Here is a 25,369-nt window from a genome sequence, read left to right on the forward strand (position 1 = left end):
GGGGTGGTGTTCACCCCCCACTCCGAGCAGGGATTGCCTCACTGTTTCAGGTTTCAGTGTCAGATGTAACCAAAAGTGTTTTCAGTCCCCATCTCCATAAGCTGTTATCAACAGGTGGGGCAGTGTTCTTTATCTCTTCCATGGCTCAGCCCTGATAACACCCTTCAGGGGCCATCTTCTCTTAATGGGCCATTCGGTGTCACTGCAGCACTGATAAAATTACATCATCCCATTGTGGGATGCTCCGCCCAGGGGAGGAACCAAGCATTCCTACCTGGATATAATCTCACCATTTGCAACACCACAACCACCTTGCCTACTGGATTCCCAGAGGACAAGAGCTCCATAACCACCACTGGACCTTCAGAGGAAGACCAGACCCTTCTACAGGATCACGGCTTTGACAGAATCACGTTTATCACTCAAGCTGGGCTGCAGCCACCATTTCATCAGACTGCTACCACCACCCTGAGCAACGGGGTGTCAGGGTATATCCTGACTCTGTCAGATTAAGCCAGTGTTTCTGTATCATTGCCTTGATCTTAATTTTCTTATTCAATTGTCATTCTGGCTTAGACTCTCTCCCTGGTTTGCTTTGAAGCCAGTACAAAATTCACTGTGCTCATCCCTTGTTTTCCTCCCAAAACAGGATTTCCCGTACCCAAACATTTGCCAGATGGAGAAGAAGGTTGCGAGGAAGAGGAAGATGCCCTGGTACACCGAGGCTGGTGAGGAGGAAGTCAGTGCCCCTTTCCCCCTCTCTCCTGCTCCATCTCCCTGCCCAGCCTGGCCCCCGGCTGCAGGACAGCCCCGCTGCCGGTGCCCTCCTGCCGGGGACGCACTGGGGAGATCTCCTTGCCCTTCCCTGTGACACGGAGGCAAATCCCATCCTCTCCTTGTCTTTCCTTCCCCAGACCAGGAGCTGAGGAATGAGACCAGGAAGGACAAATCCCTGCAGCAGAACCTCATGAAAGAGGCTGTTTTGAGCAACTCCACAGCGCAGGAATCCAACAGGGAGGAAAAGCCCCAGAGATCCCACAGGAGGAGGGGCTGCAAACCCAGTCCAGGATGCTCTGAGGAGGAAAGACCCACTCTGGGCCAGGAAGGTGGGCAGAGCTTCAGCCAGAGCTCAGAGCTTGTGGTCCCTGAGCAGCTTCATGATGGGGAGAAGCCCTACAAGTGCTTGGAGTGTGGGAAGAGCTTCAGCCAGAGCAACAATCTGAAACAACACCTGATGATCCACACCGGGGAATGGGCCTACAAGTGTGGCGAGTGTGGGAAGGGATTCAGCTGCAACTCCCATCTTGTCAGGCACTTACACATCCACACTGGGGAGAGGCCCTACAAGTGTGGGAAGTGTGGGAAGGGATTCAGCTCCAACTCTCACCTTGTCATCCACCAATGCATCCACACTGGGGAGAGGCCCTACGAGTGTCCTGAGTGTCAGAAGAGGTTTCACAGCATCTCTGATCTCCTCAGACACCAGCGGATTCACAAGGATGAGAGGCGTTACCTCTGCCCCGACTGTGGCAAGGGCTTCAAGCAAAACTCCCATCTTGTCAGCCACCAACACATCCACACTGGGGAGAGGCCCTACGGGTGTCCCCAGTGTGGGAAGAGCTTCACCCGGAGATCTCACTTGACCAAACACCAATGGAGCCACCAGTAAGGGAAGTCCTGAAAATTCCCCAGCTGCAGGAAGAGCTTTGTGCACTACTCCAGTTTCATCCCCCATTGTAGGACCCTGTTGGGAAGAGCCCTGGTGATCCATGTTCCCTGTGATACATGCTGGTGTCCTGGTTTGTAAGATAAGCTTGTATTCTATTTGCCATCTGTTGGAGACTGGGCAGGTTTGTTTTCTCTTCCAAGAACAATGGTTTGCTCCGAAGAGGTAATGGTTTGTTAATGGGCCATTGACTGACTCACTTGCAGGGCTGGTAAACATAACACCATCCCATTGTGAGATGCTCCACCCAGAGGGGGAAGCCAAGCACTCTTATTGTATAAAGTGGTACCTTTTTGGAGACAAAGCAGCTCTCTCTCTCTTTACGGGATTCCCAGAGAAGCAGCTCTCTCTCTTTGCGGGATTTCCCAGAGAAGCAGCTCCTTCGGCGAGATTCCCAGGGAAGTGGCGGGAGCGTGGTGAGGCGGCGGTGGCGGAGCTCGGAGGCAATCCTGGCGCAGAGGAAGACCGGCCCCACTGCCACCAGATCTTCAGAGAAAAACTGTACCCTTCTAAAGATCACCACTTCAGCTGCAATTCATCAGCCACTTCAAGAGGAGCAGCTATCATTTCAACCCGACTGCTACCAACACCCCGAATCCTCAGGTTGTGGACTTTATCACTAGTCTTGTGTGTACTGATTGCATTTGCCTTTTTAAATTGTTATCTAGTTTTCTCCTAGTAAAGAATTGTTACTCCCATTCCCATATCTTTGCCTGAGAACCTTTTAATTTAAAAATCCTAGTAATTCGGAGGGAGGGGGTTTACCTTCTCCATTGCACAGGAGGATTTTTGCCCTCCTTCACAGACTCCTTTCTTGTCGAACCAAGACAGCTGGGAAGACACCTGTCTATTTTCCTGCCTCTGCCAATGACCTGATATGGGATTGAAGGACATGAGGGTCTGGCCATGGCCCTGTCACTACATTCACTCCCACCTCAGGTCATTGCCAGGGTTAGGAAAGGGACTCTCTCTCTCTCCCTGAGGAGACAGGTGTACTTTCCATGCAGGAGGAAACACGTGGCCAGGAAGATACAATTGATGGTGATGTAGTTTTCCCTGTAAGTAGTTTTTCTTATCCCTTCTGTTTTCAATATATTTTCTGTTTCTGTTTGTTCCTTATCTTGTTGCTGTTCCCAGTAAATTGTTCTTATCCCAGGTAGGGATCTTTCCCTTTTTCCTTCAATGGAAGGTGGGAGGGCAACGAGCACCAGCAGGGTTTTAGCAGGAGCAGGAAATTGAGAAATGCCATTCTCAAACCCCGGCCTGTGGAAACCGAGCATCCCAGCTTGTGCCAGCCCTGGTGGCCATGGCAGCAGCCTTGGGAGCGGGTCCCTGGCTGGGGCTGAGGGAACCTCATCACTCTGGTGCCCAGGGACAGGAGTGGAAGGAGCAGCTGCAGCTTAGTCGGGGCAGGCTTAGGTTGGATTTCAGGAAGAGGTTTTTGTCCAGAGGCTGCTGGGGCACTGCCCAGGCTCCCCAGGGAAGGGTCACAGCTCCAGGGCTCTCTGAGCTCCAGCAGCGTTTGGACAGCGCTGCCAGGCCCAGGCTGGCAGTGTTGGGGTGTCCTGTGCAGGGCCAGCAGTTGGACTCGAGGATCCTGATGGGTCCCTCCCAGCTCAGCCAATTCTGTGGTTCTGGGATCCCATGAGCCTGGGGATGGAAGGGCCAATGGTTGCCATGGCAACGGGCTCCAGGCCTGAGCTGGTGTCCATGGCAACCACCCCTGGCATGGGGTCTCCATGGAGCTGCCCAGGGACTGACCATAGCAACAGGGGCTGGTGATGGTTGCCATGGAAACCGACCATAGCAACAGGGGCTGGGGATGGTTGCCATGGAAACTGACCATAGCAACAGGGTTTCCTGGTGATGGTTGCCTCCTTAGAATGAGATTTGTCACTGGACCTTAGAGGGGTTCCATGGGCACTTTCCAAGTGTCTCCAGGCTGTTCAAGAGCTGGAATGTCACACATAGAGACAGGGGCTCCATGGAGACCTCCCAAGGGTTTCTGTGGATGGCAAAGAGCCGTGTGGTCAGAGGCAGTCACAGTCATTCCATGGTGACCTCCCAGGGCACCTTGGGTTGCAGAGGCACTGATCTGTCACAGGCACTCACGGGGGCTCCACAGTGACATCCCCAGGCTGCCAAAGAGCCGGGATGTCACAGGTACTCACAGGGGTTCCTGTCATGGGCAGAGTGGGAGCTTCAGGCAAAAGCTTTATTTCATTATTGGAGAAACTCCTGCTGAGTCATGAGATGGAGACACCCAGCAGCCACCATGGGTTCTAAAAGCCCTGCAGAGGCCCCAGACTTCTAAAATTCCTTTTAAGAGAGGAGACTGGGAGTGACTGGATCCAATACCGGCCCCAGAATTTGTCAAAGATCTATGTATAAATGATTGGACAGGTAGAATTGAACAATTTGTCAATGCAATTGGTCCCACAGGATTAATGATGGAATACCAGATATATTTATATAAATACAATCAGATCATGACTAGACAGTAAGCTCTTAACCAGAGTTATTTACTCCACAGTCCAGAATCTATAACACCTATAGGATATTCTGCTCTAGGAAGCAATTTTGAAGTCAGCAGGGCCTTGCTGGAGTGGTTTGAGCCCATTGCAGGCAGAGCCTCCTGCTCCAGCAGGAACTGCCTTTCCTGTGCCAGGAGCAGGGCAGGTCCCGCTGCAGGAACAGCCCCAGGCCAGCCCCAGCACAGGGAAGGCCTCAGGCACAAGGGCAGAGTGCCGTGCTGGGAGCTGTGCCAGGGACAGCCGAGGCACCAAAGGCACCTTGGCAGCAGCAGCTGCTTGCAGGGCATGGCCAGAAGCCTCCCTTGGCACCCGGCCTGGTGGCCAGCGCTGCAGAGCTGCTGCCTCAGGGCTCATTTCTGGCTGGGCTCTGAAAAGCCACTTCTGCTCCAGGAGCCTGACTGGGAAGCCATTGGCCCAGCACCCTGGGGACAAGATATTATCAACAAAACTCTTCATGCCAGCAGAGACAAGGAAGGGGCAGAGGAAAGGGGAGAGCCAAGCCCAGGGGACAGGGCTGCCATGGTGATGGCTGTGAGGTCACTGCCCCTGCAGCAGCCTGGCTGCCCTCAGCAGATGTTCTGGCCAGAAGTGTTGTGAGGGCACCCAGCACATCCAAGAACCCACACAACAGGAATTCCATCCTTGGGGAGGGGATTTCACTGGGTCAGGTTGCACACACGCCCTGATTTTTGAGCATTTCTAGGATGGGAAATCCACTTCTATAGAAAAACAGTTGCTGTTTCATGCCACTCTCATCACTGTAAAATATTTCCTCCTTCTAAGAAGTTAAAATCCACTCTCGTTCAGTTTAGAGATATTGACCATTATTCTGTCACTGCTAGACTTGGGAGAAAATAACTTTGATAACTATTTTTCCATTTTCACAGATCTTGGGGAGGACCCAAATATCTCCCAACATGGGGTTTGAAGGCTTCATCACATAACAAGCAGGTAGAGGCTGCAGGCTCTGGGCTCAGTTGTATGCAGACTGAGGACAGAACAGGAGTAGCCTGGGAAGGATTGAAGGGTGGTTCCACAGATGCTGGAGTTTTATTTCATTGTATAAAACAGCCAGAGAAAGGAATAATGGCACCAAAGATGTAGAGTGCCCCTGCCCAATGAGGTGGGAATTTTACCCAGACACAGCATCCGGCGAGAGTATGACTTAAAGAAGATTCCACCCCTCCACACTGTGAGGTGTGCCCTGAAAGCCCAGGAAAAGACACTCCACCCTATCTGATCAAATTAGGAATGGGCCCAGAATGTTCTTTTTCTGTACCCTTATTGTCTAAAATTGTGCTGCAATGTCCCCACTGTAGTTTTTTCCATTGATTGTCCTCCTCAATCCACCCCTTTGCAGTCTCCTTCTCTTAATATTGCACCTTGATCCTAAACTCCACCCCTACCCTGTAATATAAAAATGTTGACCCTACCACCTTGTTTCTTGTGTTGATCCCTGGGAAAATGAAGAATCCTCGGTTTTCTACACCAAGACCTGTCCTGTTGCCTTCCTTTCCCTGTTGGTCATTGGTGTCTGCCTGAGGTCTGAGACTCTGGGGCCTGGGGCAGTTGTTGTGCCTTTTGCTGCAGCGGAACACAACAGTGCTTTCCTCCCTATGGAAAAGAACTGTCCTTATCTATGCAGAAATGGCTGAAATTTGGCTTCCAACTCCCAAATTCCCTATATCCAAGGGTTGCTTTCAGACAAAAGCTACCAGGAAAGCGAGGTCTGGCTGCCCTTGGCCTCTGATGTCTGCCTTTCATCTGCCCCTCAAACACCGGTGTTCTGTCCTTTCCTTCCTATGGAAAGAACCATCCTCCTCCAAGTGTCCATGTCTAAAATTGGGATTCCACCTCTAAAATTCCCTATATCCAAGGGTTGCTCCCAGCCAAAATCTGTCAGTACTGTCAAGTTTGGCTCCCCTTGGCCTCTGGTGGCTGCCCCCACCACACTGGGGCTCGGTTCTTTCCTTCCCATGGAGATCACTGTGACACTGTGGGCACCTCATGGAACCAAGGGGATCATTGTGGCACCTCAGGGCTACCTGGAAGCAAGGGACCATTGGGACACTGTGGGGCCCCATGGAAGCGAGAGAACATGGACCAGGTCTGGCTGGCTTGGCTTGCCAGGGGCCACCTGACAGGTCTGGCTGATGTTGGAATGCCAAGGGCTGCTTCTCATCAGCTCCTGGAGCAAAGGGGCTATGTGCTTTCCTTGCTATAGAAAAGAACTGTCTGTGTTCAGATGCCCATTGCCAAAGCTGGTATTCTCCCTAAACAATTTCCTGTATGCAAGAGTATGTCTTAGGAAAAAGACAGCCAGCTCTGGCTGGCCTTCCACTGTGGCGGTCACCTTTCATCTGCCCCTGAAAACCTGGGGCTCTGTTCCTTCATTCCTGTGGAAAAGAAATGGTCTTCTTGTCCATGGTCCATGGCCAAAATTATAATGTGGCCTCCTAAAGTCCGTATATCCAAGGTTTGCTCCCAGACAAAAGTAGCCAGGACAGACAGGATGGGTTAGCCCCATCCTCTGGTAATTTTCATAGACCATGAGCTTAATATTTTTTATTAGAAAACACCTTGGAGAGGGCCCAGGGATCTCCCAATGAGAGGTTTTGGGGGCTTGGGCACATGACCGCTACATATGGACAAGTTACAGATGAGAAAGCCTGGCTGGGTCTCTGTCCCTTCTGGCCCCACAGAGGTGCCGAGGCCGGCCCAGCCCCGTCTCGGCCGTGGGGCCGGGCGGCTCCTGCCGTGGGGCCGGGCCCCTTCCCAGGGAGCCGCCAGGCGCCATCGGCTGCCGGGCAGGGCAGGGGAGGCCGCGGGGCCGAGGCCGGGCCGTGGCTGCGGGTGCTGACATCTGGCCCTGCCAAGCCCTGCCCCGCCGCCAGCCCGGGCCCGGCCAGGATCCGCCGGGCCCCAGGAGCAGCCCCGGGCCGGGCCGGCTCGGCCAAGGCTCTGCCGCCCTTGGGCTTCGCCCGCAGCCGGCGGGCAGGGCAGGAGAAGCCATCGGCCCCGGCCGTGCTGCTGCTGGGCTCTGGCCTGGCTGCTGAGATCCTGGCCCTGCCCCAGCGCGGCCCAGCCTGACACAGCCCCAGCGCAGCCGCTGCAGAAACCTCCATGGCAAAACAGCTCCGGCCGCAAGCACCGAGCCTGGCCGGGCTCACGGAACCATCTGCAGCCCCGGGAGATATTGACTCTGCCAGTGCTGCCATCCTCCCTCCTGTGAGAGAAAAGGACACAGGGCAGGCACACAGAGGAGCAACATGAACACACTGAGGGCAGGGAAGGGGAAGTTGAGTCCCAGATGGGAGGGATAAGAAGATGCCTTGATCTTGGGGCTGGAATACTCTGCTAAAGCTGTGGAGAAAGATGTCATTGATACATCAGACTCTCTTTTTCCCTGTAAGGCATTGAAAACATGGAGAGATGACTTGTTTCAGCAAAGGCCTCCATGCTAAAGTAAGCAAATGTTGCAGTAGCTGTGAACCCATGAGAGGTTTGAACAGAGAAAGGGAGAACAGTGATGAGACCCTGTGCCTTCAGGGAGAGAAGAAGACCTCTGTTCCCAAAGATGAAGATGATTTTAGAAAGAGATTAAGAGAACCGTTGCTCTTAAACAGCTCATCTCAAAATTAATACCCCATAAGCTGACAAGGGCCATAAGCACATCTGTGGGAAAATATGGGAGGGAGTTCATGATTGCAGATTTCTCCAGGCAGCTGCTATTTGTGGAAATGAAAAGCCATGAGATAACTGTTTTCTTGTGTAGAAGTGTCCATAACATTAACAAGAGGAACTTCTCTGCCTAAGTGCAGTGAAGAAAGACTATTTTAGAGATGGTAAACTGACTGAAAATTTTAGGTTTTGTCTCTTTACATTGTCAGGTTGTATGGAGAGAGGAAGTGTTCTGAAAGTTTTGTTCTGATTCTTATTACTCTTTCTTTAGTTATTGTTAATACAATTTTATTTATAACCTTTTAAAATTTTGAAAACACTTTGCCTTTCTCCTAATCCTATCTCACAGCAGGAAATGAGTAAGTAAATTCTCATGAGTGCACTAGTAATTAGCCAGCAATGAACCCACCACACTAATTGAAGCATTGGCCGAGAAATCTCAAAATGATGAACCAAAACAACTACAGAAACTTCCTGACAAACTGCACGAGAGCAGAGAGAAATCGAGGCACAGCCATAGTTTGTCAGGACTTGCTTGATCCTAATGAGCCCCGTGGTGCCTTTGGAGCTGAGCCCTGGAACCTCAGAGCCTGAGAGGAGATTGCACAAACCTTTCCAGGAGTCAAAGTCAGAGGAAAACCCCAAAGTGGTTGGAGTCTAAAGCATTAATGGGACCCACAAAGGTCCATCTATACCACAGGCTCCTCATGGACTCCTTGGAGGAGAGAACTGGAGGCCAGGATGGCACAAGACCCTCTCAGAGACTGAAAATGGCACAAAGAACTCTCAATGTGGAAAGGAAAATCCAAAGTACCTTACAAAAGTTAAGAATCTCAAAGTATTCATGAGCCCCACTGAGTGTCAGTACAAAGCTCTCAAGGGACTCATTAAAGCAGATAATTGGGGAAATGATTGCACAAACCTCTCACAGTCTGTATCAAAAGGCAAACACCAAGTACCTTAAAAGAAATGAAGTACCATGAAGCATTAATGGTCCCCACTGAGTGTTGTTCCTGACAAAGCCTCTCCAGGGACTAATTACAGCAGATAATTGGAGGCCAGGATTGCAGAAACCTCTCAGAGACTCCAAGGCAAAAGCAAAAGCCAAAGTCCTTTGAAAAACCTGCAGTCTCTGGGAGCATGAAGGAGCCCCCGGGGCCATTCCTGACACAGGCTCCCCAGGGACTCCTTCCAGCAGATCCTTGAGGCCACTGGGATGTGGGCCAGGGGGGATGCTGAGGGCAGGAGCAGGGGCTGACAGTGCCCAGCCTGGCTGGGGCTGTGCCAGGAGGCCCCAGGGCCTCAGGACAAGGTGTCTCCTCACAGCCCTTGGTGGCACAGACCCTGCTGTGCCCCAGGGCACCAAGACTTGGCTTCTTTTTTTTCCCACCTGTCATCAGTGCCTCCAGTTCTCTGATCTGCCTGGGACCTGGGGACACTTTCTCAGTCGTGTCCCTCAGTGGGACCTATTAAAAGTCTAAGAAACTTTGGAGTTGGATTGTGACTTGGAGCTCTGGAGAGGTTTCTGCAGCTCCCTCTCAGGGCCTGATGTTCAGGGCCTGAGCACAAAGCCCCAGAGGGTCATTAAAGTCCTTGTGCTGTGTCTGTGCTGCTGAGCTGGGCCGGGCTCCTGGCACAGAGGGTGATCCTGGCAACCAAGCAGAGCTTCAAAAGCACATTTCTCTTGCTGAGCAGCTCTTCTGCCAGCCCAGCAGGGCTGGGGCACTGCCTGCAGCCAGCCCGGGCACAGCACAGAGGCACAGAGAGCTTCAATCAGTCAGGGCTGGGAAGGGGCTGAGAAGTGCCTGGGGCAGAATCACTGCCAGCCCTTGGCACAGGAGCCTCTGGCTGCAGGACAATGCAGCTGCAGCTCCTGGAGAGATCTCCTAAAGCTGGAACATGCCAATGCCCACAGACCCTGTGAGTGCATTCTCTGCTCATCTCCTGTGCAGAGCAGCCAGGGGTGCCCAGGGCTGTCCTGCAGAGCAGGGTCCTGCAGCCCAGGGCGCTGTGCTGGGCCAGGGACTCTGCTGCCTGCCAGGGACAGCTCTCAGCTGGCCCTGGAGCTGCTCCCAGTGCTGGCCAGGAGCTGTGGGGGGAAGGAGCCACCCTGAGCAGGGCAGGTGCTGCTGCTGAGAGGGGCTGGCTGGGGCAGGGCTGCTCCCAGCTCCAGACCAGGCTGTGCACAGCTCCCGAGGGCACTTCCCAAAGAAGGTAAGCCTGGGATTGCTGTAAAGGTCAGGAGCTTTCCTGAGAGTGTTTTCAATTTCCTGCTTGGAGCAGGATGGGACAGTTGGTTCGGTGACAAAAAGATTTTTTCTTTTCATATATTTTTCACATATTTTTAGTTCTGGAACTTACTATGAAATTGTTATAAAACTATAGTTCTTACCTAACTCTATTAAACTCTTAATTAACTCTAACAACTATTATAGAGATAATATAATAATAATCCTTAAATAACTGTAGTACGTTTCCTTACCTTTCTCCTAGATTTAAGAACAATAAGCTGATTTTCTAAATACATTTTTAAAATACTAGATTGTCTTACTATCAGGAAGTGGACGTACAAGAAAAGCATTTTGGTTTTAGAATGTGAGCAGTGATAACAAAAGGCTGGGCAAAGAAGCCTTGGACCTACTCCAATGGGTTGAGCCAGGGGTGTGTCACTGGGGCAACTGAATCTCTTCTTGGATGGTCCTATTAAATATCCTAATTAATCAACCATAATAAATTGTTTAAATAAGAGTTTGAATGTTCCTCATCCCCGCTGGGACACCTGGAAGCTTTCAATAAAGGTCTGGTTTTTACTTTACTGCTCTAACACTATTGCAAAGATCCTTTTTTTCTGTTTTGATTATAGACAACAGGGGGATGAGAGAAGAAAAACAGGAATTGTAATCCCAGAATCACAGAACATTCTGGGTTGAAGGGATCATCAAAGGATTGTTTGGACATTTGCAGAGACTCCAGAACTGTGACTTTGGGTGGTCAGTATCTCTGCTGGGAGCCTCCCAAAGGGCCTTCAGCCACTCCTCAGCCCTGGGCAGCAGCAGCATCACCTCTGCAGGTGGGGTAACAAGCCCATCCAGCCCGTCACCTTCTCTCAGCCACAAGGAATCCTTTGCCTCTCACATCTCTCAGTGCCAAACTCTGAGTGCAGCAGGAATATTGGGGATTTCTGACCTCAGAGAGCCAGCAATGGTGTGTGGGTAGGAAAAACATTCCCTACATATTTTCCCTGCTGTCCATGTCCTCCAGACATGGTAGTGCAGATGGTACCAAACCCTTCTGCAGTATGAGCAATTCCCCTGACAACTCCTGAATATCCAGCCTTGTCCCTCTGCCACATGGCCACAAACCCACGGCAGTAGGGCAGGGATGGCTCCTTGAGTGCCCCCACACACAGCCCTGCCTGCTCCTGGCACACTCAGCCAGCACAACTGGAGCTCAGGCAGGGACCTGGGTGAAGGTTTTCCCAGAGCAGGAACAAGGGTGGGTGAGTCCCAGCAGGACAGGCTGCAGGGAATGGCCCAGGTTTGGCTCCAAGCATCCTCTCCTGACTTGTCCCTGTCCTTTCTCCCTGAACAGGTGCCCATGTGCAGCCACAGCAAATGTCCAACAGCAGCTCCATCAGCCACTTCCTCCTGCTGGCACTGGCAGACACGCGGCAGCTGCAGCTCCTGCACTTCTGCCTCTTCCTGGGCATCTCCCTGGCTGCCCTCCTGGGCAACGGCCTCATCATCAGCGCCGTAGCCTGCGGCCACCACCTGCACACGCCCATGTTCTTCTTCCTGCTCAACCTGGCCCTCAGCGACCTGGGCTCCATCTGCACCACTGTCCCCAAAGCCATGCACAATTCCCTCTGGGACACCAGCACCATCTCCTACACAGGATGTGCTGCACAGGTCTTGTTCTTCATGTTCTTCATCTCAGCAGAGTATTTCCTCCTGACCATCATGTGCTACGACCGCTACGTGTCCATCTGCAAACCCCTGCGCTACGGGACCCTCCTGGGCAGCAGAGCTTGTGCCCACATGGCAGCAGCTGCCTGGGCCAGTGCCTTTCTCTATTCACTGCTGCACACAGCCAATACATTTTCCCTGCCCCTGTGCCATGGCAATGTCTTGGGCCAGTTCTTCTGTGAAATACCCCAGATCCTCAAGCTCTCCTGCTCCAAATACTACCTCAGGGAACTTGGGCTTCTTGCTGTTAGTGTGTGTGTAGGACTCTGATGTTTTGTGTTCATTGTTTTCTCCTATGTGCAGATCTTCAGGGCTGTGCTGAGGATCCCCTCTGAGCAGGGACAGCACAAAGCCTTTTCCACCTGCCTCCCTCACCTGGCTGTGGTCTCCTTGTTCCTCAGCACTGCAGTGTTTGGCAATCTCAAGCCCCCCTCGATGTCCTCCCCATCCCTGGATCTGGCCCTGTCAGTTCTGTACTCAGTGATGCCTCCAGCCCTGAACCCCCTCATCTACAGCCTGAGGAACCAGGAGCTCAAGGCTGCACTATGGAGACTGATGAGAGGAAGGTTTCAGGAACATTAAACTGCTGGCCAATTTCTGCAAATAACCTGTAATAAAAGTAATCTGTGATGCTTCTTATTGGTTTCATTTTGGAGGTTCTTTTTCTTTGTTTTATTTCTTAATCTTGTCCACAAAGGAAAGCCATTCCATGTGCCATTTCTCATTTTGCTTCTTTCCACCTTCCTTGTGCCCACAGACTGTGTCAATGAGGGGCTGCGCTCTCAGTGGCTTTAAAGGAACTAAAGGATCTCTCAGCAGAGTTTTCTGCAGAGATGTGCTTTTGTTGACTTCTCTGGAGCTGCAGCAGCATTGTCTGTGTGCAGAGCTGGGGCAGATCAGTGCTGGCACAGCAGCTCTGCTCCTGCTGGCCACACTATTCCTGATCCAGGCCAGGAGCCATTGGCATTCTTGGCCACCTGGGCACACTGCTGGCTTATGTCCAGCCTGATGTCCATCAGTCCCTGCAGGTCCCTTTCTGCCTGGCTGCTGTCCAGCCCCTCTGTCCCCAGCCTGTAGCACTGCAGGGGTTGTTGTGGCCAAAGTGCAGGACCCGGCACTTGGACTTGTTAAACCTCACCTTGTTGGATTTGGGCCCTGGATCCAGCCTGGCCAGGGCCCTGTGCAGAGCCCTCCTACCCTCCAGCAGACCAACACTCCCAGACAACTTGGTGTCCCCAGGGTTCCATGAGGCCCCAGAGTGTCCCAATGGTCTCCATGATTCCATGAGGCCTCCCAGTGTCACAATGTCCCTTTGATTCCATGGGACCCCTTGGTATCACAAAGTCCCTTGGATCCTTGGGCCCTGCAGTGTCACAATGTCACCGTGGTCCCCCAAGGCCCTGCAGTGTCACAGTGGATCCTTGGTTCCATGATGTCTGGCGGGGCAGCAATGCTCTCCTTGCTCCCACAGTGTCACAAAGGCCTCTTGGTCCCAAGGGACACTGTCAGTCTGTGGTGGTGGCGGGCACAACTTTCCCTGGGAGTGTTTTGTTCTCACGGGTAGGAGCCATGGGAGCCCAGCACACACACACACACACGCACACACACACACACACACACACACACACACACACACACACACACACACGGAGCTGCTCAGCAGTGAGGACACGGGAGGGCCCAGGCATGGAGCTCCAGAGAGGGTTTATCTGGCGGTCAAGGGGTCTGGGGGTTAAAGACAAAAGAGGGTTTAGGGTATAAATACAGGAACAGAGGGGGTTGAGGAGAGCATCAGGGATGTCAGGGTTTAGGGGTGGTACACAGGAAAAGGGACTAATAGGGAATGCCAGGGTGGATAGGCGGGGACATAAAGCAATGAGAAGACAGGGAAGGGAGAACTTGCTAGAACATGAACATATGAGGGTAAAAAGGTTAGGAAAGGCCAACAGGCCAATTTGGAGGACAGATCTGGGACAAATTAACACAGTGCTGCAGAGTACCATGGGGGAAGCTTCTGTCCTCACCCTGAGCTGTGAGGAATGCCCAGAGCCTAAGGTGCATCTCTCCAGGGCATTGCTGTTGCCCTCTCCCCAGTAAGCTCACAGGCCTCCACACACACACACTGGAGATGTCTGGGGCCATTCATCATTTCTCTGCTCTCAGCACCGAGGCAATGGACTCTGGCACAGCACTGAGCTCATGCCTGTGGCAACCACCCCTGGCCATGGGGCTCCATCGAACTGCTTTCAGGAAACCCCCCAAGAGTTTGGGAGTGCCCCAAAACTGCTTCAGGAATGTGAGATACCCCAGCATCTTTTCATGAATGTAGACTATTCAAAAACTCACTCAGTAACGGGTTCCCCCTATCTTAATCATCCCCAAACTTTGGCTGTTTATTCCAGACCCCACCTCACCTCCCCAATGCCAACCCCAACTCACCCCAGCCATCCTGGACATCAAGACTTCTTCCCAGGCTGTACTTCCCCCATTTCACACCTCCCAAACCCCATCCCACCCATCCCGCCCCACCCAATGCCCATCCTGATTTGCATCCCACTTTGCCAATCTCCTTGCAACCTAATTTCACCCTGAGATGCAGTGGAAGCAAGTAGTTTTGGGGTGGGATTCAGTAGTTTTTAGTGGCACTGAGTGGTTTTGAGCTGACAGATCTGTCCTTCTCACCTTTGGAGTGCCAAGAAATAAAGACAACTAAACCAAATACGCTCAACACCCCCATTTCCTCACAGATATCTCCTGGAATCGAAGATTCCCCAAAACACAAGTAAAATGTGAGGCTTTAGATGCCTTTGATGAATTTGTTGATTTTTACCACAATTTTCTGTGTTTTGAATGGAGGAAGAGAAAAGATAACTGGAGCAAAAATAAAAGTAACAGCAGCCAATTCCCTCTGTGTATCACAGGGAATGTGGTCACCAGGGCTCTGACCAGGGCGGGTCCTCTGATGGGGATGGAGCTGGAGCAGCACACGAAGCTCTTCCTGCAGGCGGGGTTCTCGCAGGGCTTCCTTTACTGGTGCCTCCGCTGGTGCTGGGTAAAGAACAAGCAGTCTGAGAAGCTCTTCCCACACAGGAGACACTTGTAGGGCCTCTCCCCAGTGTGGATGGGCCAGTGGGTGACAAGGGCAGAGCTGCAGCTGAAGCCCTTCCCACACTCCCTACACTGTGAGGCCTGTGAGACCAAGGGACCATTGTGACACTGTGAGGTCTCATGGAATCCTGGAGAGCACTGTGACATTGCTGGGCCTCATGGAACCAAGGAGACTGTAGTGACACTGTGTGACTCCAGGGAATGTCGGGATCATTGTGACACTGAGAAGCCCCATCAAACCAAGGGTCCACTGTGACACCACGGGGCTTCATGGAACCATGGAGACCATTATGACTCTTTGGGGTGTCATGGGACCAAGGGACCATTGTGACATGGTGAGACCCCAGGGAGCCAAAGGTCCATTGTGACATTGCAAGGCCTCATGGAATCATGGAGACACCATTAAGAGACTTCACAGCCTCATGGGACCAAGGGGCCATTGTGACACTGTGGGGCACCATGGAACCAAGGAGACCATTGTGACACTGAGGGGACTCATGGGATAATGGAGACCATTGGGATACTATGAGGCCCCATGGAATAAGCAAAGCATTGTGACACTGTGATGTGGCTGCAACTCTCTGGCCACAGAGCTGCAGGCACAACTTTCCCAGGCATCATCCTGGGGAAGGCTGTGAGAAGCTCAGAGAAAAGATTGAGAAACAATTCTTACCTTCACTTGCTGCACCTGCTGTTGCGAACATGTGGAATGTGTTATGGAGATTTGTTACCAAAAGGTGATGTCTTAAATGGCCAGTGGTGCTGTTGTTTGCATTCAAGGACCAATCTGGTCTGAGTGCATTGGACTGTCTGTAAGCACAATGAGTTTGTCTGAATAAGTATAGTATAGTATAGTATAGTATAGTATAGTATAGTATAGTATAATATAGAATAATATAATAAAGCAATTGATCAGCCTTCTGGAATGATAGAGTCAATGCTAATTATCACCACAATGGGGATATTATGCTACAATACTGTGAGGCCTCACGGCACCAGTGAGACCATTGTGACTATGGGGGGTCCCCACAGAACCAAGAGGGTCATTGGGACACTGTGGGGCCTCGTGAAACCAAGAGGCCTTTGTGACACTGCAGGGCTGCAGGGAACCAAAGGTCCATTGTGACACTGCAGGGCCTCGTGTCATCAGTGTTCCATTGTGACCCTGTGGAGCCAAAGGAGATCATTGTGACATCGCAAAACCCCAGGGCCCAAAGGTCCATTGTGACATTGTGGCCTCATGGAACAGAGGAGTCACGTGCCATTGTGGGGCCTCAAGGAACCATGGAGACCAATGTGACACTTGAGGGTCCCATGGAACCAAAGGTCCATTGTGACACTGCAGGGCCTCGTGTCATCAGTGTTCCATTGTGACACTGTGGAGCCAAAGGAGACCATTGTGACATCGCAAACCCCCAGGGTCCAAAGGTCCATTGTGACATTGCGGCCTCATGGAACAGAAGAGTCACGTGTCATTATGGGGCCTGAGAAACCACGGAGACCCCTGGGACACTGCGGGGCCCCAGGGAACCAAGGGAACATGGAGCAGGTCTGGCTGGTTTGGCCTCCAGGGGCTGCCTGACAGCTTGGCACCTGCAGGGTCTCTTCCCATCTGCTATTGAAGCACTGCGGCTCAGGGCTTTCCTTCCTATGGAAAAGAACTCCTTCTCTAGGCACACATGGCCAGAATTGGGATTTCACCTCCATTTCCTTATATCCAGGGATTGTTCCCATGGACATATTGCCAGGACAAATCTGGCAGGAAGTTGTTTGGAAAGGGTCACTGCTTATCTGCCTCCAAAACACGGGGGAAGGCTCCACACTTTCCTTCCTTTGGGAAAGAACTGTCCTGCTTCTCCAGGTGCCATGGCCTAAATTGGGATTGTCTCCAAAGACTGCCCCTGGACAAAATCTGCCATTCCTGACAAGTCTGCCTGGCCTTGACCTAGTGAGGCTCTCACCTGCCTTCCAAACACTGGGGCTCTGTGCTTTCCTTCCTATGGAGAAGAACTGTCCTTCTCCTGTAGGTGCCAATGGCCATATTGGGATCTCACCTCCAATGTTGACTATTGTGACAGAGTGGAGGAGATTGTTGGCTGGAAACATTTCATGTGTGGGGGAGGAAGGGGCAGGTCCAGCCTTGCCCTGCCCTGGAACCCCAGCACTGCCCTGCCCTGGAACCCCAATCCCCCCAGAGCCTCTATCCCAGCCCAGCAGTGTCTGCCAGTCCCTGGCACAGCACAGGCAATGCTCCACAGCCACCTCTGGAGCCCCAGCCCAGCTCCTGAGTGACCAAATGACCCCAAGTCCCACCTGGGGGAAGGTCCCAGGAAGACCAAGGGGTATTTAAGGCTGACCACAAGGCAAGCACACATCTTGACCCTACCTCCTCTTGGAATTTCCAGCTGAACATTGCTGGAATCCAGGAGTTGGTAGCTGAGTGTGTGCTTCTCTGTATCTTATTGTTCTCTCTTTTTGTATCTACCTCTTCTATTTTTGTACTCTTGCAAATATTATTTAACTTAAAATTGAACAGGCTTAGAGTTTGTGAAGTTGAATGGGCCAAGTCAATACTTTGAGAAGTTTTTTTTGTTGATTGAATGCCATATTAAAACGTTTCCCAAAGTTTCACTGATTTTCTAAATTTCCCAGTAAAGGCTGTTTTGTTGCTTAGAGCTCCTGAGAAACTCTTGATAGTATTGCCCCAGTGCATCCAACTCAGAGGACACAAATTATTGTCACTCCATTTAAAAGTCTCCTTGAGAGAGTTTTTTAGTGGATGGGGGTCAGGGCTTGTGTGTCCTGCTTGGCACAGCCCAGGCAGGGCTTTCACAGCCCCATCCCACACTCCATTTCCCAGCTGGAGCCGCTGGTGCCTCTGAGTTCTTCTGCCCCAGCCCCAGGGACGCTCTCCTTGTCTGCCCATTCCCCCAGGGTCTCTGGGCAGGGATGGCCTCAGTGGGGGCTGCTGACATCCTCAGCAACTTGGAGGCTGCTGCTGAATTTTACTGCTCCAGAGGCTTCTTCAGCCCTCAGCTCTTCAGTTCCGGAATTCAGTGCCCCAGGGATCATTAACATTCAGAACACCTTAACAAGCCAAGCCTCTGGGAATAATTTAAGTTTTCAGATCCTTTCTGGTTGATTACACAGATTTCAGGACCCTATTCAAACTGAATACACCGTATTTACAAAGACCATGAGAAAAGATTTCTTAGGTCCTGTTTAGTTTTATTATTTTTTTTACTGTTAAGAAATTTATGTGTGCAATCTCCAATTGACACTGAATGCAAGTACCTCTTTATGCAGTTGGAATAGATATGAAAATCAAGACCCTTTGTGGCTGACAATCCATCAGACTCTGTCCCTACCCCTACCCCACCATTTCCCCCATCCCAGACCTGGCACTCAGAGCAGCCTTGTGCAAATGTGAGCTCCCTCCAGCCCAGGCTGCACCTGCAGGTTTCAGCTCCTGGGCTCCAACTCCCACCTGCTTTCCTTGGAGAAGGAGCTGCCCAGACACAGAGGGATGTTCACTTCTTGCCAGCCAACAAAGCCAAGGGAAGGCACAGCTCCATCAAATGCAAAAGTCATTCCTCTGCTGGATATTAAATCCACTGTGCACAGCAGAGAGTCTCAGAGCAATGGAAAACACCTTCTGTGCCCAGCACAGATCCCAAAGTCCCCCCAAACCCTACCTGCCCCAATTCTGCCCAGATTTGCTCTTCGCACACACGAGTCACAGGCTGAAGTCAGGAGCTCCCTCCATGCCCAGAGGGAGGGAAAGAGGGAAAGTGGATGAAGAGCTCTCCTGTGCAGAGCCAAGGTCCAAGTGCAACCCCTGCAGTGGGAACCACAACTCATCAAAGAGGAGAGCTGGAAACACCTGAAGGAAGAGGGAGAGGAAATAATAGATTGAATATTGGTGACACTACTCAACAGGAAGATTAATATTTCTTCTCCTGCCACATGCAGGAAATTACTGTCTCTGGTGGGAAAAAATTGCTATTTCTTCAAATTACTCAAATGACCCAGATAATAAAGATGTCCTTGAATATTATGAAACTAACAGGCATTAAAACCTGCTCCCCTTTCCAGGCAGACATCAGCTGTGTGCCCATGAACAGGCAGTGCCACTTGTGCCCTGAGGTGCCGAGCTGGGACTGGATCTCTCAGAGAGGAGCTGAGGGAGAGCAGAGCACCTTGCAAGCTGCAGGTCCCTGCCAGCCCCGCAGGGCTCCTGTGCCATCAACATCTGCTCTGCTCCAGTCTGGAACAGGGCCCAGCACGGTGCCGGGACCATCAGAGAGCTGAGGTGTGTGCTGGAATTCCATGCCCTCCCCATGGCACAGCAGCCCTGCATTTCCCTGCTCCAGCCTTGGTCTCCAGCACAGCCATGGAGGCTCTTTGGGCTCCTGAGTGTTCCTGCAGCCCCCAAGGGCAGCTGAGCTCTGCCTTGGGCACAGGCAGCCCTGGCCAGCGCAGGCCATGCTCAGCAATTCCTTGTCTGTGCCCGGCCTTGCTGCCAGCCCCGGCAGCGGCTGCGTGGCCCCTCGGTGGCCCTGTGCTGGCCCAGCCATGGTGCCACAGCCCCTGTGCAGCCCAGCCCAGGACAGGAGCATTGCGGCTGGGAACGGCCCCTGTGCCGTGGGGCCCTGGGCAGCCTTGGGGCTCTGTGCCCCATGGCCTCCCTGCTGGGCAGCCTCTGCCAGCTCCTGCCGAGCCCGTGGCACCTGTGGGGCTGCACAGACAGCCCTGCCCGGGCTCTGCCGGCCTCTGGGCCAGCAGAGAGGCGGCCAGGGCTGGCCATGGCCGGGAACAGGCCCTGAGCCCCGCAGGAGGATGGAGCTGGGCCACAGCCAAACTCAGCCCAGGGCAGAGCTGGGCTCAGCAGCCAGGGCTGCCCAGGGCTGGCGCAGACAGAGGCTGGCGCTGACAAATGTCCTGGGCCCCTCCCTGCTCTGTCCATGCCCCAAGGGCACAGAGCAGCCTCCTCTCTTGGGCTCTTGCCTGTTTTCAATGCCTGCCCAGGCGCTGGCCCTGCCCCACAAGGCCTGGGCTGAGTCCTGCCCCTGCCCGCTCAGCCAGGCTGAGATGGACACTGATGGTTTCTGTGCCAGGCTCTCCCAGCCCAGCCCAGCTCCCTGCCAGCTCTGCCAGCTGCCCTGAGCTCTGGGCAGCACCAAGGGCCTCTCCCCAGCACAGCCCAGCCGGCTCTGGCCCCACAGCTCTGCTCAGCCCAGGCTGCTCTGGGCACTGCCCCACGGCCTCAGCCCCTGCCAAGGGCACAGCAGCAGCTGCAGCTCAGCCAGGACTCAGCCCCACCATGGGGGAAGGGGCTTGGCCAAGGCCAAATGAGCTCCCTGGCTGCCCTGCTCCCCTCTGCCTGAGGTGCTGAGAGCTCTGCAGCCCCTCCTGCCATCCCATCTGCCCAGGCCAGCACAAGAGCCCCGGCCTTGGGGCCCTCCAGAGCTGCTCCTGCTCCAGGCCCAGGGCCCATCCCAGAGCTGGGGCAGCCACAAAGCTGTGCCCATTTCTGCTCATTGCTGCCCTGATGGGGATGGATCCTCAGTCACTTGGGGGTTGCTGATGATTTTTACTGCTCCAGATGCCTCTTCTTTCTTGAGCTCTTCACTTCAGGAATTCATTTACAAAAGCTCATAAACATTTGTTCAAGATGCCTGAACAGGTACTGGTGAGGCTCAGAGGCACAGAAAGTTTCTCTTCATGGCCAACAGACCATGGATGAACAGGACACAATTTAATAACAATCACGCTCTTCCCTGAGCTATGTGCAACATCCCAGAAGTGTCTAATGAGTCCAGCATCCACAAGTGATTTCCATACTAAAATTAATTTTAGACAAACATGGTTCTGTGATAGATATAAACACAATTAAGTTCTTGTATCAGGATGCTCATCCTGGAGTGGGGGCAATACAACTCAAACAATTCCAGGTACTGATTTTTTAATGGGAAACAGCCCTTAAAAACAAAGGAGTCCAGGAAGGATGGACATAGTTCAAGACTATCTTAAGGGGGAAGGAGCAGCCCATCCCAGTGTGGCAAAAGATGAGCTGGTGAGGAAAATGACTGTCCTGGCTGCCCATGGAGCTTTTGTGGGAACTTAGGGGAAAGAAGAGGGTGCATCAACTTTGGGCAGAAGGTCAGGCAACTTAGCAAGCGTTTAAGGATGTTGTTAGGTAATGTAGGAAAAAAAAAAGGAAAGAGGTGAAATCTCAATTAGAGATTAACCTGGCCACTTCTGTGAAAAATAATAAAAAAGTTGTCTATGAATAAGTTAATAGCAAAACGTGGTATAAGGGGAATTCTACTCTTTATTGGATGAAGTGGAGATTAGAGTAACTAAAGAAAAGGAAAAGGCCAAACTACTTAATAACTTGTATGTCTCAATTTTCATTTTATGGAGAGGTTGTCCTCAGGACAAGCTTTCTCCTGAGCTAGTAGATGGACACAGGGAGCAGGACAGGCCCCTGTAATCCAGGAGAAAGCAGCTGCTGACCTACTGAGCCACTCAGATGCTCACAGGTGGATGGGATGGGATCCATCCTAGGGGGATGAGGGAGCTGGTGGATGAGCTCCCCAAGCTGCTCCCCATCATTTACCATCAGTTCTGGCTCACCAGGGAGGTCCCAGAGCACTGGAGGTGCCAGTGGGAGCCCATCCCCAAGAAGGGCTGGAAGGAGGATCTGGGGAGCTCCAGGCCTGCCAGCCTGACCTCGGTGCCTGGCAAGGTTATGGAACAGATCACCTTGAGAGCCACCACAGGGCACCCACAGGATGGCCGAGGGGTCAGAGCCAGCCAGCGTGGATTTAAGAGGGGCAAGTCCTGCCTGAGCAACCTGATCTCCTTTTATAACCAGGTAACGCACCTGTGGGTGTGGGAAAGGCTGTGGATGTGTCCATCTGGACTTCAGCAGAGCCTTGGACACTGTCTCTGACAGCATTCCCTGGAAAAGCTGCAGCCCACGGCTTGGGCAGGTTCCCTCCTGGCTGGGAGATGGAAGAGCTGGCTGGAGGCTGGGCCCAGAGAGGGGTGGGGATGGTGCTGCACCCAGCTGGTGTCCAGTCCCTGGCGCTGTCCCCAGGGATCTGTGTTGGGCCCAGTCCTGTTTAACATCTTCACCGATGATCTGGGGGAGGGGATCGAGCTCACCATCCCCAAATTTGCAGGTGACACCAAGCTGGGTGTGAGTGTGGATCTGCTGGAGGGCAGGACAAGAAGACACAGCCTTCAGCTGCGCCAGGGGAGGTTTAGGCTGGACAAGAGGAAGAAGTTCTTCACAGAAAGGGTGAGTGAGCATTGGAATGGGCAGGCCAGGGGGGAGGTGGCCGAGTCACTGTCCCTCTCCAGTGGCACTCAGTGGCATGGTCTGAGTGACAAGGCGGTATTAGGACATTGCCTGGACTTGATGATCCCAAAGGTCTTTTCCAGCCTATTTGATTCTGTCATTCTGTGATGATTGGGACACTCTGGGGCCATTTTGACCCTGCAGGGCCTCGTGGAACTAAGAGGACCATGGTGACACTGTGCAGCCCCATAGAACCAGGGCTCCATTGTGGTGCTCTGGGGCCAAATGGAACCAGGGAGTCCCCGTGACACTGGGTCCTGGTGGAACCACAGAGGCCATGGTGACACTGCGGGGCCTCGTGTGACCGAGGGGTTTCACCACTGTGACACTGCCAAACCAAGGAGAGCATTGGGAGAGTCCAGGGCCCAGGGGAACCAAGGGGCCGTTCTGACACTGCGGGGCCTCCTGGAACCAAGGGGACATTGTGACACTGCAGGACCTTGTTTAACCAAGGGGCCACTGTGACATTCTGGGGCCTCAGGGATTTTGGAAGGCCCTTGTGACACTGTGTGGCCTCGTGGAAACAAGGAGTCCATTGTGACACTGAGGGGACTTGTGGAACCACAGAGAGCATTGTGACAGTGTGGGACCTCATGTGACCATGGGGCCTTTGTGACACCATGGGGCCCCATGGAACCAAGGGGCCACTGTGAAACTGCGGCACCAATGAGAACATTGTGACACTGTGGAGACCCATGGAACCAAGGAATCCATTGTCACATTTTGCGGCCCCATGGAACCAAGGAGACCAGTGTGACAGTGCAGGGCCTGGTGTAACCAAAGGGACATTTTGACGCTGAGGGGCCCCTTGGAACCAAGGACATCTTTGCAGATGACACCAAGCTGGATAGGAGTGTGGATCTGCTGGAGGGTAGGAGGGCTCTGCAGAGAGTCCAGGGTAGTCTGGATCCAGGGCCCAAATCCAACAAGGTGAGGTTTAACAAGTCCCAGTGCTGGGTCCTGCACTTTGACCACAACAACCCCTGCAGCGCTACAGGCTGGGGACAGAGGGGCTGGACAGCAGCCAGGCAGAAAGGGACCTGCAGGGACTGATGGACAGCAGGCTGGACATGAGCCAGCAGTGTGCCCAGGTGGCCAAGAAGGCCAATGGCTCCTGGCCTGGATCAGGAATGGTGTGGCCAGCAGGAGCAGAGCTGCTGTGCCAGCACTGATCTGCCCCAGCTCTGCACACAGACATTGCTGCTGCAGCTCCAGAGAATGCAGCAAAAGGGCATCTCTGCAGAAAACTGTGCTGGGAGATAATTTAGTTCCTTAAATGCACCAAGAGTTCAACCCCTCATTGACACAGTTTGTGGGCACAGGGAAGGTGGAAGTAACAAAATGAGAAATGGCACAAACAATGATACTTTTTTGTGGGCAATCTCAAAAACCTAAAACAAAGTAAAAAAGCACCTCTATAATGAAACCAACAATTAGTATCAAAGATTACTTTTATTACAAGTGATTTGCAGAAATTGGCCAGCTATTTAATGTTTCTGAAACCATCCAGTCATCAGTCTCCTCACTACAGCCTTGAGCTCCTGGTTACTCAGGCTGTAGATGAGGGGGTTCAGGGCTGGAGGCACCACCGAGTACAGAACTGACAGGGACAGATCCAGGGATGGGGAGGACTTTAAGGGGGGCTGCAGGTAGGCAAATACACCAGTGCTGACAAACAGAGAGACCACGGCCAGGTGAGGGAGGCAGGTAGAAAAGGCTTTGTGCCGTCCCTGCTCAGAGGGGATCCTCAGCACAGCCCTGAAGATTTGCACATAGGAGAAAATAATGAACACAGAACAACACAATGATAAACTACCAGTAACCACAAGAAGCCCAAGTTCCCTGAGATAAAACTTGGAGCAGGAGAGCTTGAGGATCTGTGGGATTTCACAGAAGAACTGGCCCAGGACATTGCCATGGCACAGGGGTAGGGAAAATGTATTGGCTGTGTGCATGAGAGCATTGAGAAAGGCACTGGCCCAGGCAGCTGCTGCCATGTGGGCACAAGCTCTGCTGCCCAGGAGGGTCCCGTAGTGCAGGGGTTTGCAGATGGACACGTAGCGGTCATAGCACATGATGGTCAGGAGGGAAAGCTCTGTTCCAAGGAAGAACAGAAGGAAAAAGAGCTGAGCAGCACATCCTGTGTAGGAGATGTTCCTGGTGTCCCAGAGGGAATTGTGCATGGCTTTGGGGACAGTGGTGCAGATGGAGCCCAGGTCACTGAGGGCCAGGTTGAGCAGGAAGAAGAACATGGGCGTGTGCAGGTGGTGGCCGCAGGCTACGGCGATGATGATGAGGCTGTTGCCCAGGAGGGCAGCCAGGGAGATGCCCAGGAAGAGGCAGAAGTGCAGGAGCTGCAGCTGCCGCATGTCTGCCAGTGCCAGCAGGAGGAAGTGGCTGATGGAGCTGCTGTTGGACATCTGTGGTGTCTTGGCATGAGGACCTGTAAGAAAAGTAATCATGGAGTAGTTAGGTGTGGAAAGGTCTTTAAATATCCCAGCACAGCCTGGGGGCATTTTTTTCCCCACTGCCTGCCCAGGGCTCTGTGTCCTGGAGCTGTCCCTGTGCCCAGGGATGGGCCTGGCCAGAGCTGCCAGAGCCCAGTCCAGCCCTGGGGGCTCAGCTCTGCCCTGCAAACACCTCCCAGAACTGGCACTGCCCAGGGCCAGCTCTTTCTCTCCAGTCTCTGATGACAACATCAGAGAAATCCTGAGGAGGCTGGAAAAGTGGCACTGATGCTGCCTCTAAGGGACCCTGTCCTGATTTCTGTCACTACCTGGTTTATTCAGATCTCAGGAAAAGCTTGTTTATTTTTCTTAACATGAAGTGAGAGATTAATATGTATGGGAAATTTCCATTCCAGGCAACACAGAGCAGTACATTAAAAAAACCAGGATTTTCCCTTTTATGCAGCCCATGCCTTGCTGTGCTCCCTGTATAATCTGCTGGGAAATATTCTGCAGTTAATTGTTGTGCTGGGAGCAGT

General features: G+C 52.7%; 1 protein-coding gene across 1 annotated transcript; it reads left to right on the forward strand.

The window, feature by feature from the left end:
- Positions 1-676: 676 nt before the first annotated feature.
- LOC146767163 (uncharacterized) lies at positions 677-2,842 on the forward strand. Its single transcript, XM_085582343.1, has 2 exons — positions 677-728; positions 915-2,842. The coding sequence occupies exons 1-2, from the start codon at positions 677-679 to the stop codon at positions 1,667-1,669; spliced, it is 807 nt and encodes a 268-aa protein (XP_085438469.1). The 3' UTR covers positions 1,670-2,842.
- Positions 2,843-25,369: the final 22,527 nt, after the last annotated feature.

The sequence above is a fragment of the Lonchura striata genome, chromosome 5, assembly GCF_050655825.1.
Source record: "Lonchura striata isolate lonStrDom1 chromosome 5, ASM5065582v1, whole genome shotgun sequence".
Lineage (NCBI taxonomy): Eukaryota > Metazoa > Chordata > Aves > Passeriformes > Estrildidae > Lonchura > Lonchura striata.

Coding starts and splice junctions, on each gene's coding strand:
- LOC146767163 (XM_085582343.1), top strand. CDS start 677: ATGGAGAAGAAGGTTGCGAGGAAGAGGAAGATGCCCTGGTACACCGAG. Junction 729..914: donor GCCCTGGTACACCGAGGCTG/GTGAGGAGGAAG, acceptor TTCCTTCCCCAG/ACCAGGAGCTGAGGAATGAG.